Raw genomic sequence first — 13,451 nt, forward strand, 5'->3', positions numbered from 1 at the left:
AGTTTAAAAGTGGGGAACAATTCAGTGGACTGAATGGAAGGTCAGCCTAGACCTGAGAGAACACCTAGATATGGCCTATGAATGCGACATCGAAATTCAACCTATGAAGGACTCACTTGATGTAGTGCTGCCTACTTCTTCCTTAGCCTTTATCATTTTTTTTCTGTGCCTGCCCTCCTCTCTTCCTATTTCTCCCATCTTTCCTGTCACTACTTAATGCTTTTCTTTCTGTTACAGGTGGCTTTACATTGAGTGACAAGCCAAATGGTTTTCTGTAAGCCAAGAAACCATTTACAACGTTGGGTGGTAACCATATACGGTAACCAAACCATACATACTCCCGACGTGTCAAGTGGGTTGGTGGAGGGTTAGTGCCCCTCCCTGTAAAGCAAATAACTCAGAGTCTAAAGGCCACCCCTTGCGGGATTATGGCGTCTGGCAACAGATAGATAGAGATAGATAGAAGGACGTGGTCATATATATAACGACTGAAGAAATAAAGAAGCAACTTCGCAACACAAAATATAAAAAGGCACGGGGTTCAGATGGCCTAAAATCAGACTTATTTAAAATGCTAGAGGACAGTAATGTATATATCACCGAGCTCTATACTGTAGTATGGAGAGGCTATCTCCGCTGCAAGAGTGTGATCTTGGCTGCCATATTGGAACACCAGCACTCAAATTCAAATTCAGATACTTTATTGCCACTAAGCAGTGGTTATTAATAAATATACACTCGTTGCTTATAATACAAAATCATATATGGATTATGTTTTTTTTTTTTTTTTTTTTTTTTTTTTTTTTTTAACCTAGTTCAACGAATTATTTTGGGTACATTCTAATAATTATAAAACAGGGGTGCTGGGGAAGAATCTTCCCGCCTCACCCCAGGGGGCAGTAATGTTATAGAATTAGCAACAAGATATATTTCTTACTTGTGAACTGTAGCACTCTCTCTCTCTCCAATGAATTTCTGTGCCCATTTTTATATCCGTAAGCTGCACACTGGACCATGGCACTATATTTTCCGGAATCATCAGCTGCTTTCAAAAACCCACAGACCAGCTCAGTAGAAAAATGCGAGCATCAAACGTGGTGTAACATGGCTGCCTCTACACCAGTGCCGCTCTGGTGGCGGCTGCATAAATTACATGGTGCTACCCATGAGAAAGCCTCTCCATACTATAGAGCTCAGTGGTATATATCAGTCAGCTTAAGAAATGTTTAAACAAAATACTTAATGAAGAGGAGATCTGCAATATTTGGAAGACCTGAAATACTATATTGATCCAAAAGAAGTCTAAACCCACTGTTGCTGATTTGCAACCAATTGCTTTAACAAACTTCTCATATAAAATTTTCATGGGGATAGGCAAAAACAAGAGCAACATTTGAGGACGTAACTGTACTGAAAACATACACATATCAACATGGACATAATTTCAGAAGGGGTGCCCTGATATGAATGGAATAATAATCTACAATAATTTATGTGAAGTTGACATCTATTGTACTTACTCCTTCTGTATAATTGTCGAACGTAGTCGTCCACCTTCTACAGAGAGTTGGAATTAAGGCAGGGCATCTTTGAATAACCATTTCAGTGACCTTCACAACTAACTGGAGAAACACAATTAAATTTACGATAAACAAACGTATGTTTTTGTAACACAAGGTCCAACTTGCAGTGCATTTATCACGTAACACCTAACAATAGGATGAAATAGTTGGCAGGTATACCGGAGTATTGTATGTCATTGATTTGTTGGTGCTTAATACAGAGGTGTATGATAATACAGTAATCCCCATACTATCCAGACGCCCACTTTCCAGACACCCCACTTACCGGACGTTGTGGGCCTGGACCTTCAGAACACTAAAATGGCCCCCCCAAAATAAAGAAAAAAATCCCCCCAAAATCCAAATTTTTTCCCACCCGTAATTTGAAATTGCCGCGCGGCACCGAACAGCTCTTACACCAAGGACCTTTCACCCCTTCCTTCCTCCCCCTTCCCCCCTCCCCTGTCAGGGTTGCCATTTGGTATTTTTCATTACCAAATGTGGGCCAATTTGGTAATGAAAAATTTGTTTGGTAATGATTCAGAATAATGCATTACCAAATGGATTTTTCACATGTATGAGGATACACAGGATGGAGATGGTGGATTGTTTGCTCTCTCCGATTTATCTGCTAGCCTACATAGTGTGAAAATAATCAAGATGGTGTTAATTATAAGAAGAATGATTACATATATTTCCACTTGTATACTGTATATAATTAGTGAAGAATAAATGCTAGCTTTACAAATTTGGTAATGAAAAGTTAAATTTGGTAATGAAAACCTAGGAGTTTGGTAATGAGGCCGTTGCGATCTGGCAACTCTGTTTCCCCGTCACCAACACTCCCAAGAGTTACTGCCTAACTTTGATTGTGAGTAGATGCTTATCGCAATCGAAGTCACACGTGCTCATTTTTTTGTGAATAAACAGTGAATAAACTGCAATACCTCGCCACTAGACCACACGGGAATTTACAGAGTTGTGCGGTGTTGAGAAATTAGAATTCAAATTGCATAGTATTAACTGTGGAGTGCAGATTGGCGGTTGAAACTAGCATGGTGCAATTAAGAACAATGTGCAGTGTTAAACAATTAAGACTCACAGTACAAAGAATTAAGTGCAGCACAACACTGGATTACTGTACGTGCCTCAAGAGCATTTTCACCACTGTCCAAGTCTTAGAGAAGGTGGTCACAGACATGCTGTAAGTACCCTGGCTGAGGTACAGTCACTTCTGATTCCTCATTCTTTGGTTCCTTTTCATTTATTTCATGCTTTATGTCCATTATTGGCATGAATAGGGTCTTAAATAGGTTTAAACAGGTGCTATGCATGTCCTGTAGGGAGTTATTTAGGTGTCTTTCAAGGTTAGGCTGGGTTAGGGTCCTTAAGTACCAGTCCAGGAGCTAGGGGCCCACTTTCTGGACATGCCTTTGGCTCTGTTACGTCGGATAGTATAAGGATTACTGTATGATCAATAACTGACGGATAATTTCATCATTAACTTTGTTTATGTTGGTTAACAATGGGTAGGAGTGGGGGACGATAGGGTATGAGGGGCTTTTGGTGGAGACAGAGAGAAGGGTGGTGGAGTTGGGTGCTAAAATGTATGAGAAACGAAGTATCTTTCATCAGATGCTGTTCACTGTAGTATACTAATTTGTAACACTGTAATATGTAATATAGTATGTAAGTATATAGACTAACACATAATACATCGTAGGTCTTCTTTCATTTTCCTTCCTTCTCATATGTTGTGGCTAACAGCACAGTATTACACATTAAATGCCTTTGTATACTTATTCCTACTGGTTCTGATTGTCTATAAAAACGATCATGACACACTGTAACATCACCAGCTTTAGCTGTTCCACATCTATCCAACAAAGCTTACACTGGGGTTTGGGGAGGGGCGGTAGATGTCGGGTGTACGATCGCCTGGTCGCTCGCTGGCTGCGACTGTGGCTACCAGGTGGGAGGGATTAGTGCTTTTGGGTGTACTTAAACAAACTCAGATTTTCCATTTCCTCCTCATCCAGCCTCACTGACTTCATTTCTCTTGATGACCATAGTTTTACTCTTCCCTTCATTCACCTTTAGATTTTGTTTCTTACTCTCCCAGACTCATCCACCAAGCCTTGTAGCTCCCCTTCATCTTCACTTAACAACACAGTATCATCTGCAAACAACAGTATAGGTACCGGTAGTTTCCAAACACTGCCCTCTCTCACTAGGGCCACTCCAACATCCACTGCCCTACATTGTATTTCTTTTATAACCCCATACATATGCAGATTGAACAACCTTGGAGACATGACACATACTTGTTTCAGTCCAACCTTGCTGTAGAAAAATTCACTCAGTTCACTATCCACACACACTGCAGCCATACCTCCCTCATACGTACTCTTCACGGCCGTCAACAACTTTCCATCTACTCCATATACTGTATTCTTAATATTTTCCACAATCCTTGTTTATCCACCCTGTCGTATGCTTTCTTTAAATCCACGAAGGCCGCATACAAGTTCTTTCCCTTCTCTAGAAGCTTTTCCACTAAAGATCTTAGAATGAATATCTGATCATCACAACCCCTTCTCTTCCTAAATTGTCCCTGTTCTTCTCCAACTAATTCCTCTGTTATTTCCCTAACTCTGTTAATAAGTATCCAGCCAGACAGTTTTCCTGTTACACTAAGAAGACAAATGTCCCTATGATTACCATGCATTTTTTTTTTCCCCCCATTTTCCTTTGTACAGGGGAATAATTATACCTGAGTTGCAATCCTCTGGGACTCTACCATCCTCCCAGGCCAATCTGCACATCTTCCACATCCATTCTACTACTCTCTTTCCTCCATGCTTAAGCATTTCACCACACACTTCATCAATTCCTGGGGCTTTTCCCATTTTAACTTTCTTCATTGCTTCCACAACTTCCATTCTACTGATTTCTTCCTGTCTTCTTACATTCCTCCTCCTCCCAGCCATTCTCCAGCTGCAATTCCTTAAAGTGTTCTCTCCATCTGCTCACTTTTTCTCCCTTCTCTACTGGTAATCTACCATTTTTATCTGTCAATCCACAGCTAACTTCTTTGGCACCCTGTCTTACTCTTTTCCTCTTTCCAGAACATTTTCTTACATTCCCTTCACTTGGAAGTTCCTTCCAAATTCCTTATCCACTTTTTTTTTTTTTTACTCTCTCTCTCTTCCTCTCTACACATAACCTTCTCTTCTGTCTCTCAGCTTCTTCGACACCTCTGTTTCTCATCCACTCACTGTATGCTTTCTTCTTTTGTGCCACAGCCTCTCTCAACTCTTCAGTCCACCATGCTGTTCCCTGCACCCCTTTTCATCATCTCTTCACTCCACACACCACCTCACATGCTGCACAGATATTTTCCGTGAATATCTTACACACACCTTTCATGTCCCCTATCTGTTCTAATCTATATTTACCCCATTGCTCCTTCACTTCCCTCTTATATTCTGCCTTTTTACCATCCCTTTGTAACTTTTCCACTCTCCTTGTACGCTATGTACTACTTCCTCCTGTCCTTCCCTTCTTCTATTTCTCCATTTTATTTGGACTTCAGTTCTGACCACCACCAAGTAGTGGTCCGAAAGTCCACTCCCCCAAGTCCTCTGAAATAACCCATTTCCACTGCTCACACTTGACTTGCGTCTTTCCAACAAGGTCCAATCTTCGCATCTGTACCTTAGCGTTGGTATGACAGTACTATCATGTAGTCTCTCTTTTACCTCCATACTCAGTTCCCTATTCCTTATATTAAAAAAAATAAAAAATCTTCCCTGTTGTACCCTTTCAGGCACGTCTTCCTCTAAAACAGAATGAAACTGGTTAAAAATTGTGGTTGTTAGGTGAACAAGACTTCCATCATTTTAGGGAATGGAATATGAATAAAATTTAATAAATTACTCTGTTTTAAATGTGTGTAAAGTTTCAAAGCATCAGTCTATTTAATAGAACAGTTATTCAGTGCTCATTAAAAACTTTCTTTTTCAGTCGACCAATAAAAAGAAGACAAGGAAGCTGCGTGGACACGTGAGCCATGGGCATGGCCGTATTGGTAAGTTTACATTTGTAGCTATTTACAGTGTATATATACTGTATATATTCAATCTGTATATGGGTGGAGTTACAAATGAGATAAAAGGTAGGGCAGCGGATGTTGGAGTGGCCCTAATGAGAGAGGGCAGTTTTTTATAGCTCACCCTAACTCAACGTCACTGACACCAGTACGGTAAGGCGTTGTTCAAGGCCAGCGGCTATGAAAACGATACTGTAATACATTATTGTTTTTATCAGTCCTCTCTCTCTTTCACACATATGCATAAAAACGAACAAAAGATGAGCAGTAAAAGTACACTATTAGGAGCAGAAATAACTGTGCTCAGTCAGTCCGAAATATATTGGGAAAAGCGATACCGAATGAAGAATGTGGAACTGAATTCTAACGTATGAGAGCATGTGGGATGAAAGAGTAATTTTTTTTTTCTGATTAGTAAACAGTTTTGTTCCATAACATCTCTTAAAATTGTAAAACCCACAATCTTTCGTGTAAGCATTCAGCCTAAAGACCTTACCAATTCATTTCATATTCCTCTATAGTCTCACCAATCTAAATCCAAGGTTTGGGTGGGGTCTGGCGCTGGGTGCACCCATGCCATACTTCCTAAACGAGCGATGAGTAGATTCTGTTATATATGTAATAGGCATCACAGATAGGTACACACATACTAATACAATTTAAACGTAAGTATTCTAGCATATCAAAGGAAGGTAAACTTGTAATGCATATGGCTCTTGTATATCAATAAAGAAACGTGGCATACATATTTTACAGTGGTGCTAAAAAAAAATTAGTTACTTTTACCGACTTTCACGGTAGTTCTAAGTTGGGTAAGTAATGTAACAATTACTTTTATAATATAATTTGAAGGAATCAGTTGAACATACGCTATTTTCTTAATAGAAATAAATAAGTTAAAACACTCACGAGCGGCAACATCCAGATCCACTGGAGGGAGATTTAAGCTTCTGTCACGTGCTTCCACTGTTCACTTTGTTATATATATATATATAGCTTAAATTATATTTATAACTTAAATTAGTTTGTCTTTACACACACACACACACACACACACACACACACACACACACACAAGTGGGTGAAGTCATGTCAGGCCAGGTGGCGAAGTGTGAGTGGATGAACTCTAACGGTGTCAGGTCAGCCACTAGCCAGAGTATAGGAAACAAGGCAATGCTGTACGCCGGGAAATCCCCGGCTGGGCTCCACCCAAACCTTGGTTTTAGATTGGTGAGACTATAGTTTGTCTTCTATATTTTTCTGACTATTTTGAGGGTGGTAAATTATGTTCTCTTGCTGAAAGAAACTTACTCAAAATTAGTGCACATGTAACATAAGCATGTAAACATCAGTGAATATATCTGGATTGAGGAGAATGCCTGACTGCTTGGGATGGTAGAGTAGGGTCATGTAAACCTACCAGTGACCTTCGTTCCCCTCCCATAATTGTTTGCATTTTCTTTATTGGACGCCCTAATTCAATGCCACTGACACCAAAACAGTAAATTGTTGTTCAAGGCTGGCAGCTATGAAGGAGTTAAAGGAATACTGTATGAAAAATTCAAAATGGGCGCGGTGCACAGTGCAGCGCTCGATTGCCGAGAGAAAATGAACTAACCCCTTTCTGGTAAACCAATTTGCCCGCGCTTCTCGGATGAGTCCACGTCCCTCCTCTCCTCTCCTCGCAGCTTCGCTGTACGTGAGGATATTTTTGCAGATCTTCACCTTTTCGTATTGTTTTGCCATGCCTCCCAAGTGCCCTGCATCATCCCCAGCATTGGGGGAGCCTGCTGCAAAGAAGCAGCAGCACTGTACTCTAACTCAGGAAAGGAAATTGGAAATTATAAGACCCCATGAGGAGGGGCAGGGAGTCTCGGAGATTGGGCATGCTTTAGGCCTTGCAGCTTCCACCGTTGGGACTGTGATGAAGAAAAAGGAGATGTACAAGAATATGGCCACCTCCTTCTCTACAATTGTATACAGGTATTGCTTACTTCACAATGGGGGTAGGGGGTTAACCCCTTAACCGCGGGGCGTCACTTTCGTGACGCTTGGGAGCAAGGGATCATACCGCGGGGCGTCGCTTTTGTGATTCTGTGTTATTTTGAATTCACCCGGGCTTTCAAGTGGGGGCTTGTATCATCTATCAGTACTGACAATGTCCAACACTAGTCAGCACTCCTAATCTCATCTGTACTCCCATCCATTGTTGACAATTTAGCCATTTCTCCCCGTTCTTGACTCCCCTCCCTACCCCCACTCCATTACCCTATCCTCTCGCCTGCCCGGCCATGCTACGCTAAGTAAATCTTCCCTGGAATTTTTCACTGATTTCATCCATTGATATAAGCCCTATGTCGTATTCTTATACCAAATAATATATACAAGAAAGAAATCAGGTAAGTGAGAGTGCCATACACCTGGAATTGGCTAATTATCACCTGACAACACCTCACGTGCACTCGTTCGCTAATTTTCGCTGTTTTTTTCCCCTTGAAATATGCCGTATAATCTATTTTCGTAATAAATATACATGTAAGGAGAGAAGGGAGAACCCTAAGTGATATTTACATTCACCTGGAACTACCTAATTTATAATGTATTGTCTACATTTCCTGCCAATCATATCAGTACTACACAAAGCTGTTTCAAGATTTAACATTGGTAGCTCTGATTATATATCTCCTAAGTAGGCCTCTAATCTATTTTCGTAATAAATATACATGTAAGAAGGGAAGGGAGAAGCCTAAATGATATTTACATTCACCTGGAACTACCAAATTTATAATGTATTGTCTAGATTTCCTGCCAATCATATCAGTGCTAGGCTTAGCTGTTTCAAGAGCTACGTTGGTAGTGCTGAATAACCCTCAAGTAGGCCTCTCAACCCGGGCCGGCCCTCCTAGCAGTTCTCTCTCAGATTCCGAAGAGGAGGTACGGCTCATCCTCTTGCTGACTTCAGGGCCTTTTTTCACCCCCATGCAAGGGCCCTGTGACCTTTACCCCCTACTAAACCTCGTGTGGAAAGAGGTAAAGGGCTGACAATTGATAAAAGAGTGACTACGATCTTTCTATTGAGTAAAACAGTGCAAGTGGAATTGTAAATAATGTGTAAATAATGTGTAAACAGCAAGTGAAAGTAATGAATGTAAATATACGTGAACAATGGAAAATAGTTTTATAAGTTATTTCAAGTGACAGTGCACAACACAGTGTAAATAAAATAGAAATGTAAATAACGTAAATAAAATAGAGAACGTAAATAGAAATGTAAATGAGTAGTATTATAAGAATACGAGTATATACCCTAGGAGTAATGAAAGTGAAAGTTTCACTCTAGCATGTCTGAATGCTATGAGTTATGAGAGTGAAGATGAAAGTGACATTCACTCTCAGTGCCAGTATACAGGACGAGAAAGTGAATGCTACGTATTTTACTGAAAGAAATTGAATCCCTACAGTGACAATAAACTAATACTACTGAAGGAAACTTATGGATAAAGACTGTAGATATATATAAGCGTTATATAGTAATAGAAATATAAAGTGTGAGGGGTTTTATGAATAATAAATGACAGACTACCATGAGCGAACTAGTGCCAGTGCGACGATCAGACGCGCTCGTAATTTCCATTGCTTTCACAGTGTTTTTTTTTTTTTTGAGTATGGATCCCAAACTACTTGAAAATTGTAGAATAGTGTTTATAGTGTTTGTATCTGGCTGTGGTAATCATATTACGGGTTGTCGGGAAGTGTAAAGTGGAGACTTCGTTACCCTACTTCAGAGGTCTCCACAAGTCCTACGGTAACCGACGAAGGCTCAACAATCATTCCAGGAGAAAGCTGAAGGTATGTGCCATAAGCATATGTAATTTTATTATTCTAGGACTAATAACTGATTTTTGGCAAATATTTTTTGAGAGTCTGTCGGAGCCCAAATAACCCCGCGGCACACGCAAGTCATTGGTAAACAAGCCCGCGGTGTAGGGGTTAAAGTTTAGGTGGGGGATATGAGGGGGTCCTGGGATGCATCCCCCATTTATATGTATATTTCAATGGGGAGAATCGTTCCGCTATACAAAATTTGAAATTACGAAAGTTTTTTTTTTTTTTTTGGTCACTATCCCTTTCGTATATCGAAGACTCACTGTATGTTTTGGCTGAAGAGGAAGAATTTACACACCTGACAGCACAATCAGCACCTCCCCTAGGCCTAATGGTTACCTCACAATCGAGGGTCAGAGTTGAAAAAGCCAAACTGCATGCCCGCTATCACACGATGGTTTATTGGGGGTAGGGTAGGTAGGGGTATACAAGGTAGGGGGGGAAGGTGGGGGGGCTGGAAAGAGATGGAATGGGTTACTGTAGGTTAGGTTAGGTTCACCAGATTGTAGTGCCATGTATTTGAACCTTGAAAAATTGCTCTGACAATTGATGCACCCACGCATTATCAGCCCGGAATCATTTGGACAACAAATGACTTGTTGATGCATCATTGGCACGGAAGAGTGTTAAATTATCCTAATGACAGTAGAATGTTCTGGTCAGCTCTCAGTTGTTTCATTAGTAGTTTTAACAAGTCATCACCCATTCCTCACTAAAATCTTCAGATGGAATCATTATAAATGACCTGCTTGAAAAAGCAAACTTCCTTGCTAGTACATTTGCCACAAATTCTACTGTAGAGGAAGTTAGTCAGAGCATCCCTGTACTGGAACTCGACTTTCTCAAAACTGCTCGACTTAAGAAAAGAACTAGATGCTAGATAAGAAAATAAATGCAGACCAAAGTAGTGTACCCATGATATACAAGCTTGTTTCACAAGCTGGAACAAACTCTAAACTTTGAACAGTATAGTGCACAGTGTGTATGTGTGTGGCAGGCTTCACTCATCCAGCATCAGCAAGCAGCTTTCCGATACACATTCAAGTAGTGTTTCATGAACCCTGAACCCCATGCCCCCTAAAGGGCCACTACAGTTGATGTAGTAGTAGTAGTAGTTGTTTCCTAGGTAGTCTGGCCGAACAGCCCTGAGTCTCTAAGGAAGGCCACAGCCAAGACCGGGCTTTCCCACGGAGCTCTCAAGGAGTGTATGTTGTGTTGTTGGCATGGGTGATTTTGTGTAATGCAGTCTTCCATGTTGTGCTTAACAGTATGGGGTGCTGTGTTGCATCCTGGACAGGCATCAGTGACGGAGTCATCCAGCCTCTTCTGATAACTTAAGAGGGCTGGATGATGCCCACATCTCATCTTGGCCAGGTGGACTCTGTCCTCACAGGGGAGATAGAATTCAGAAGGGTGGATATCGGGAGGCCGTGCATGCAGCCGTGTGTTGTCTTTAAGTGATTGAATGGAGCGGCAAGTGATTTGAGCATGAATATGCTTCTGGAAGCTGGTCTGAGGTGGGCGAGTGGGGAGAGATGACAGTATTTGTGTGTGGTATCATGTGCTGGGTGTTGTTTTGATGTTCCTTGGTGTGGGTGGATGTGCTGCCATGTAATATAGCGGATGTTGTGGGTTTGTGGAGGCTGCAGCAAGAAACTGGGTGCCTTTCATGTCTAGGTGATCCTTGACTTTGAGGACTTTGGTTTCTTGATGTAGGTGGTTTGTGGGTGTAGTAGCCGTGAAGCCTGTGGTTATTTTTAGGGCCTTGTTCTGTATGGTCTGTAGAGTATTGTAGTGTGTTTTGGTGAGGTTAGGAACCCAGGCAGGGCTTGCATAATTCATCACTGAACGTATGTATTGTTTATATACTGTGGTGGTGGCTTCTTTGTTGTGTCCGAATGTTGTATGGGCAAGTTGAGTCTTGGTGTTATTTTATTTTTAATGTTTGTGATGTGTTGTTTAAATGTCAGAGATGTATGCTACACCAAGGATTTTGGGTGTGTGTGTGGTAGGGGAGTGTTGTTTATGATGAGGTGTGGGTTGTGACTGTGTTATGTTGTCCAGTTTGTGAGAAGGGTCACTGTAGATTTGGCTGGGGCTATTTTTAGCCTGTTTGTGGTGAACTATTCGTGTAGTGTGTTGAGGTAAGGTTGGATGATGCGTGCAGCTGTGTTTACAATTTGGTGCGTACATGTAAGTGTTATATCATCTGCCTAGGAAGCTATGTGTATCTGTGGTGTGTGGGGTGTGGGTATGTTGTGCATGTATAGGTTAAAGAGTGTATGGGACAAAACAGATCTTTGGGGGATGCCGTTTGTGAAGTTTTTGGTGTTAGAAGACTGACCAGCAAATGTTGCGTGTGCACATCTGCCTGCTAAGTAGTTTGCCAGCCATCTTTTTGTTATTGTGCATGTTTGTGTTATTGTGCATGTTTGTGTTGAGTATTTTGTTTGTGAGGTAATTAGGTTTTCAAGGGTCCATGTATTTCTTGGAAATGTTTATCCCTAATACTTTCATTCCCTATTCATTCCAACATTTTCTTATCTTTCATAAAAGAATCCTTTTCTCGGTTGTTGTACTTTTTCAAAAATTATAATTTCCTCTTTAATCTTCGTACCTCACAGTATTTCTTTTAATTCGCCCTCAAACACTTTATTTTTCTTACCACAGGCAAGCATCGCAAACATCCTGGTGGACGTGGTAATGCTGGTGGTCAGCATCACCACAGGATCAACTTTGACAAATACCATCCTGGTTATTTTGGAAAGGTTTGTATTATGCTGTTTGTGTGATAAGGTTCACATAACATATGTGATTGTGGTTTGATTAATTGTAATTTACTATTCCTTTATTTTGCATTGTATTGTTTTTGATGTTTTCAGGTGTGATTGAGTTTTATTTGCACTGTTCTATGTTTATGTTGCTGTTTAGATAACTGAGTTGAACTAGTCATGTTATCTATTTACTTTATAAGAGGCTTGAGCTGGATCAAGAGACAAAGGATTTCTTGTGAGGCAAGCATTAACAGGGTGCACAGCAAAAGGTTTATACATCCTTCTTAGTATGTTGAGTGACAGTCCATCATGTAGCAGTTTATTGCATAGTAAGGTGATTATAACTTGGGTTCAGTGGGAATATATTTTTGATCGAGGGCCACCCATCCCAAAAGTCTAAAAACAAAGTTTCCAGCTCACTTTAAGTCCTATAGCTTAGTGCATTTTGAAGTTGAGCTTTGTTCTTTTGAAGATTTCTGCCTGCCAAGAGTGCATGTACAGTCGACCATCATGACTCGTGTTTGGCTTTGCGAGCAGTACCTTTTGAAAGTTTGGAAACTTTGGCGTGCTGTTGTACTGTGTACATATGTAAAAACACATAGGTTAAGGTAAGTTCATGTGTTCTGTATCATTAAATACATTAAATATAAGTTGCTTATTAAGTACTTAGTGCTTAGGTTCAACCAATAGTACTTCTTAGAAACTGTGATTGCATTGGGGTGACCGACCATGATTGCTAGAAACTTTTTGGCCAGTTTTCCCGATCATTCAGCAGTTTCTGCTCTTTCGGCACCTGTTTGGTCCCGAAGATGCCGAATGAGAGGACTTTACTGTATTATCTTATGCTTCCTTGAGAGTACACCAGCATTCTGCATAAGAACTTGGGGTAAGTAAGATAACTAGATGAAAGAGTAATTGAAAGAAGTATAAAAGAAGAATTGGCTTTCACAGGAAAATGAGATCATAAATATATACATGGTCACGAAAAGTAAATGCATTGAACGAGACTGAGTGAGTGAGTGTAACAAGTGGCTATGGAGAACAGCATGTGACATCAGTCAGCTTATTTTGGTAGCCTGGCTGACTGATCTGCTGCAAGTGGTCCTTGGCTCCAACTAT

The 13,451-nt window shown here is 40.7% G+C and overlaps 1 protein-coding gene across 1 annotated transcript in view; it reads left to right on the forward strand.

The window, feature by feature from the left end:
- Positions 1-13,451, forward strand: part of RpL27A (ribosomal protein L27A) — a 78,348-nt gene that overhangs the window by 33,920 nt on the left and 30,977 nt on the right. Inside the window, exons 2-3 of the mRNA XM_080272766.1 lie at positions 5,589-5,652; positions 12,229-12,326. Coding sequence (XP_080128892.1) covers positions 5,589-5,652; positions 12,229-12,326 — 162 coding nt within the window. The remainder of the gene's footprint in view (positions 1-5,588; positions 5,653-12,228; positions 12,327-13,451) is intronic.

The sequence above is a fragment of the Coenobita brevimanus genome, chromosome 51 (genome assembly GCF_032717465.1).
Source record: "Coenobita brevimanus isolate Jiangsu-jjx chromosome 51, ASM3271746v2, whole genome shotgun sequence".
NCBI lineage: Eukaryota > Metazoa > Arthropoda > Malacostraca > Decapoda > Coenobitidae > Coenobita > Coenobita brevimanus.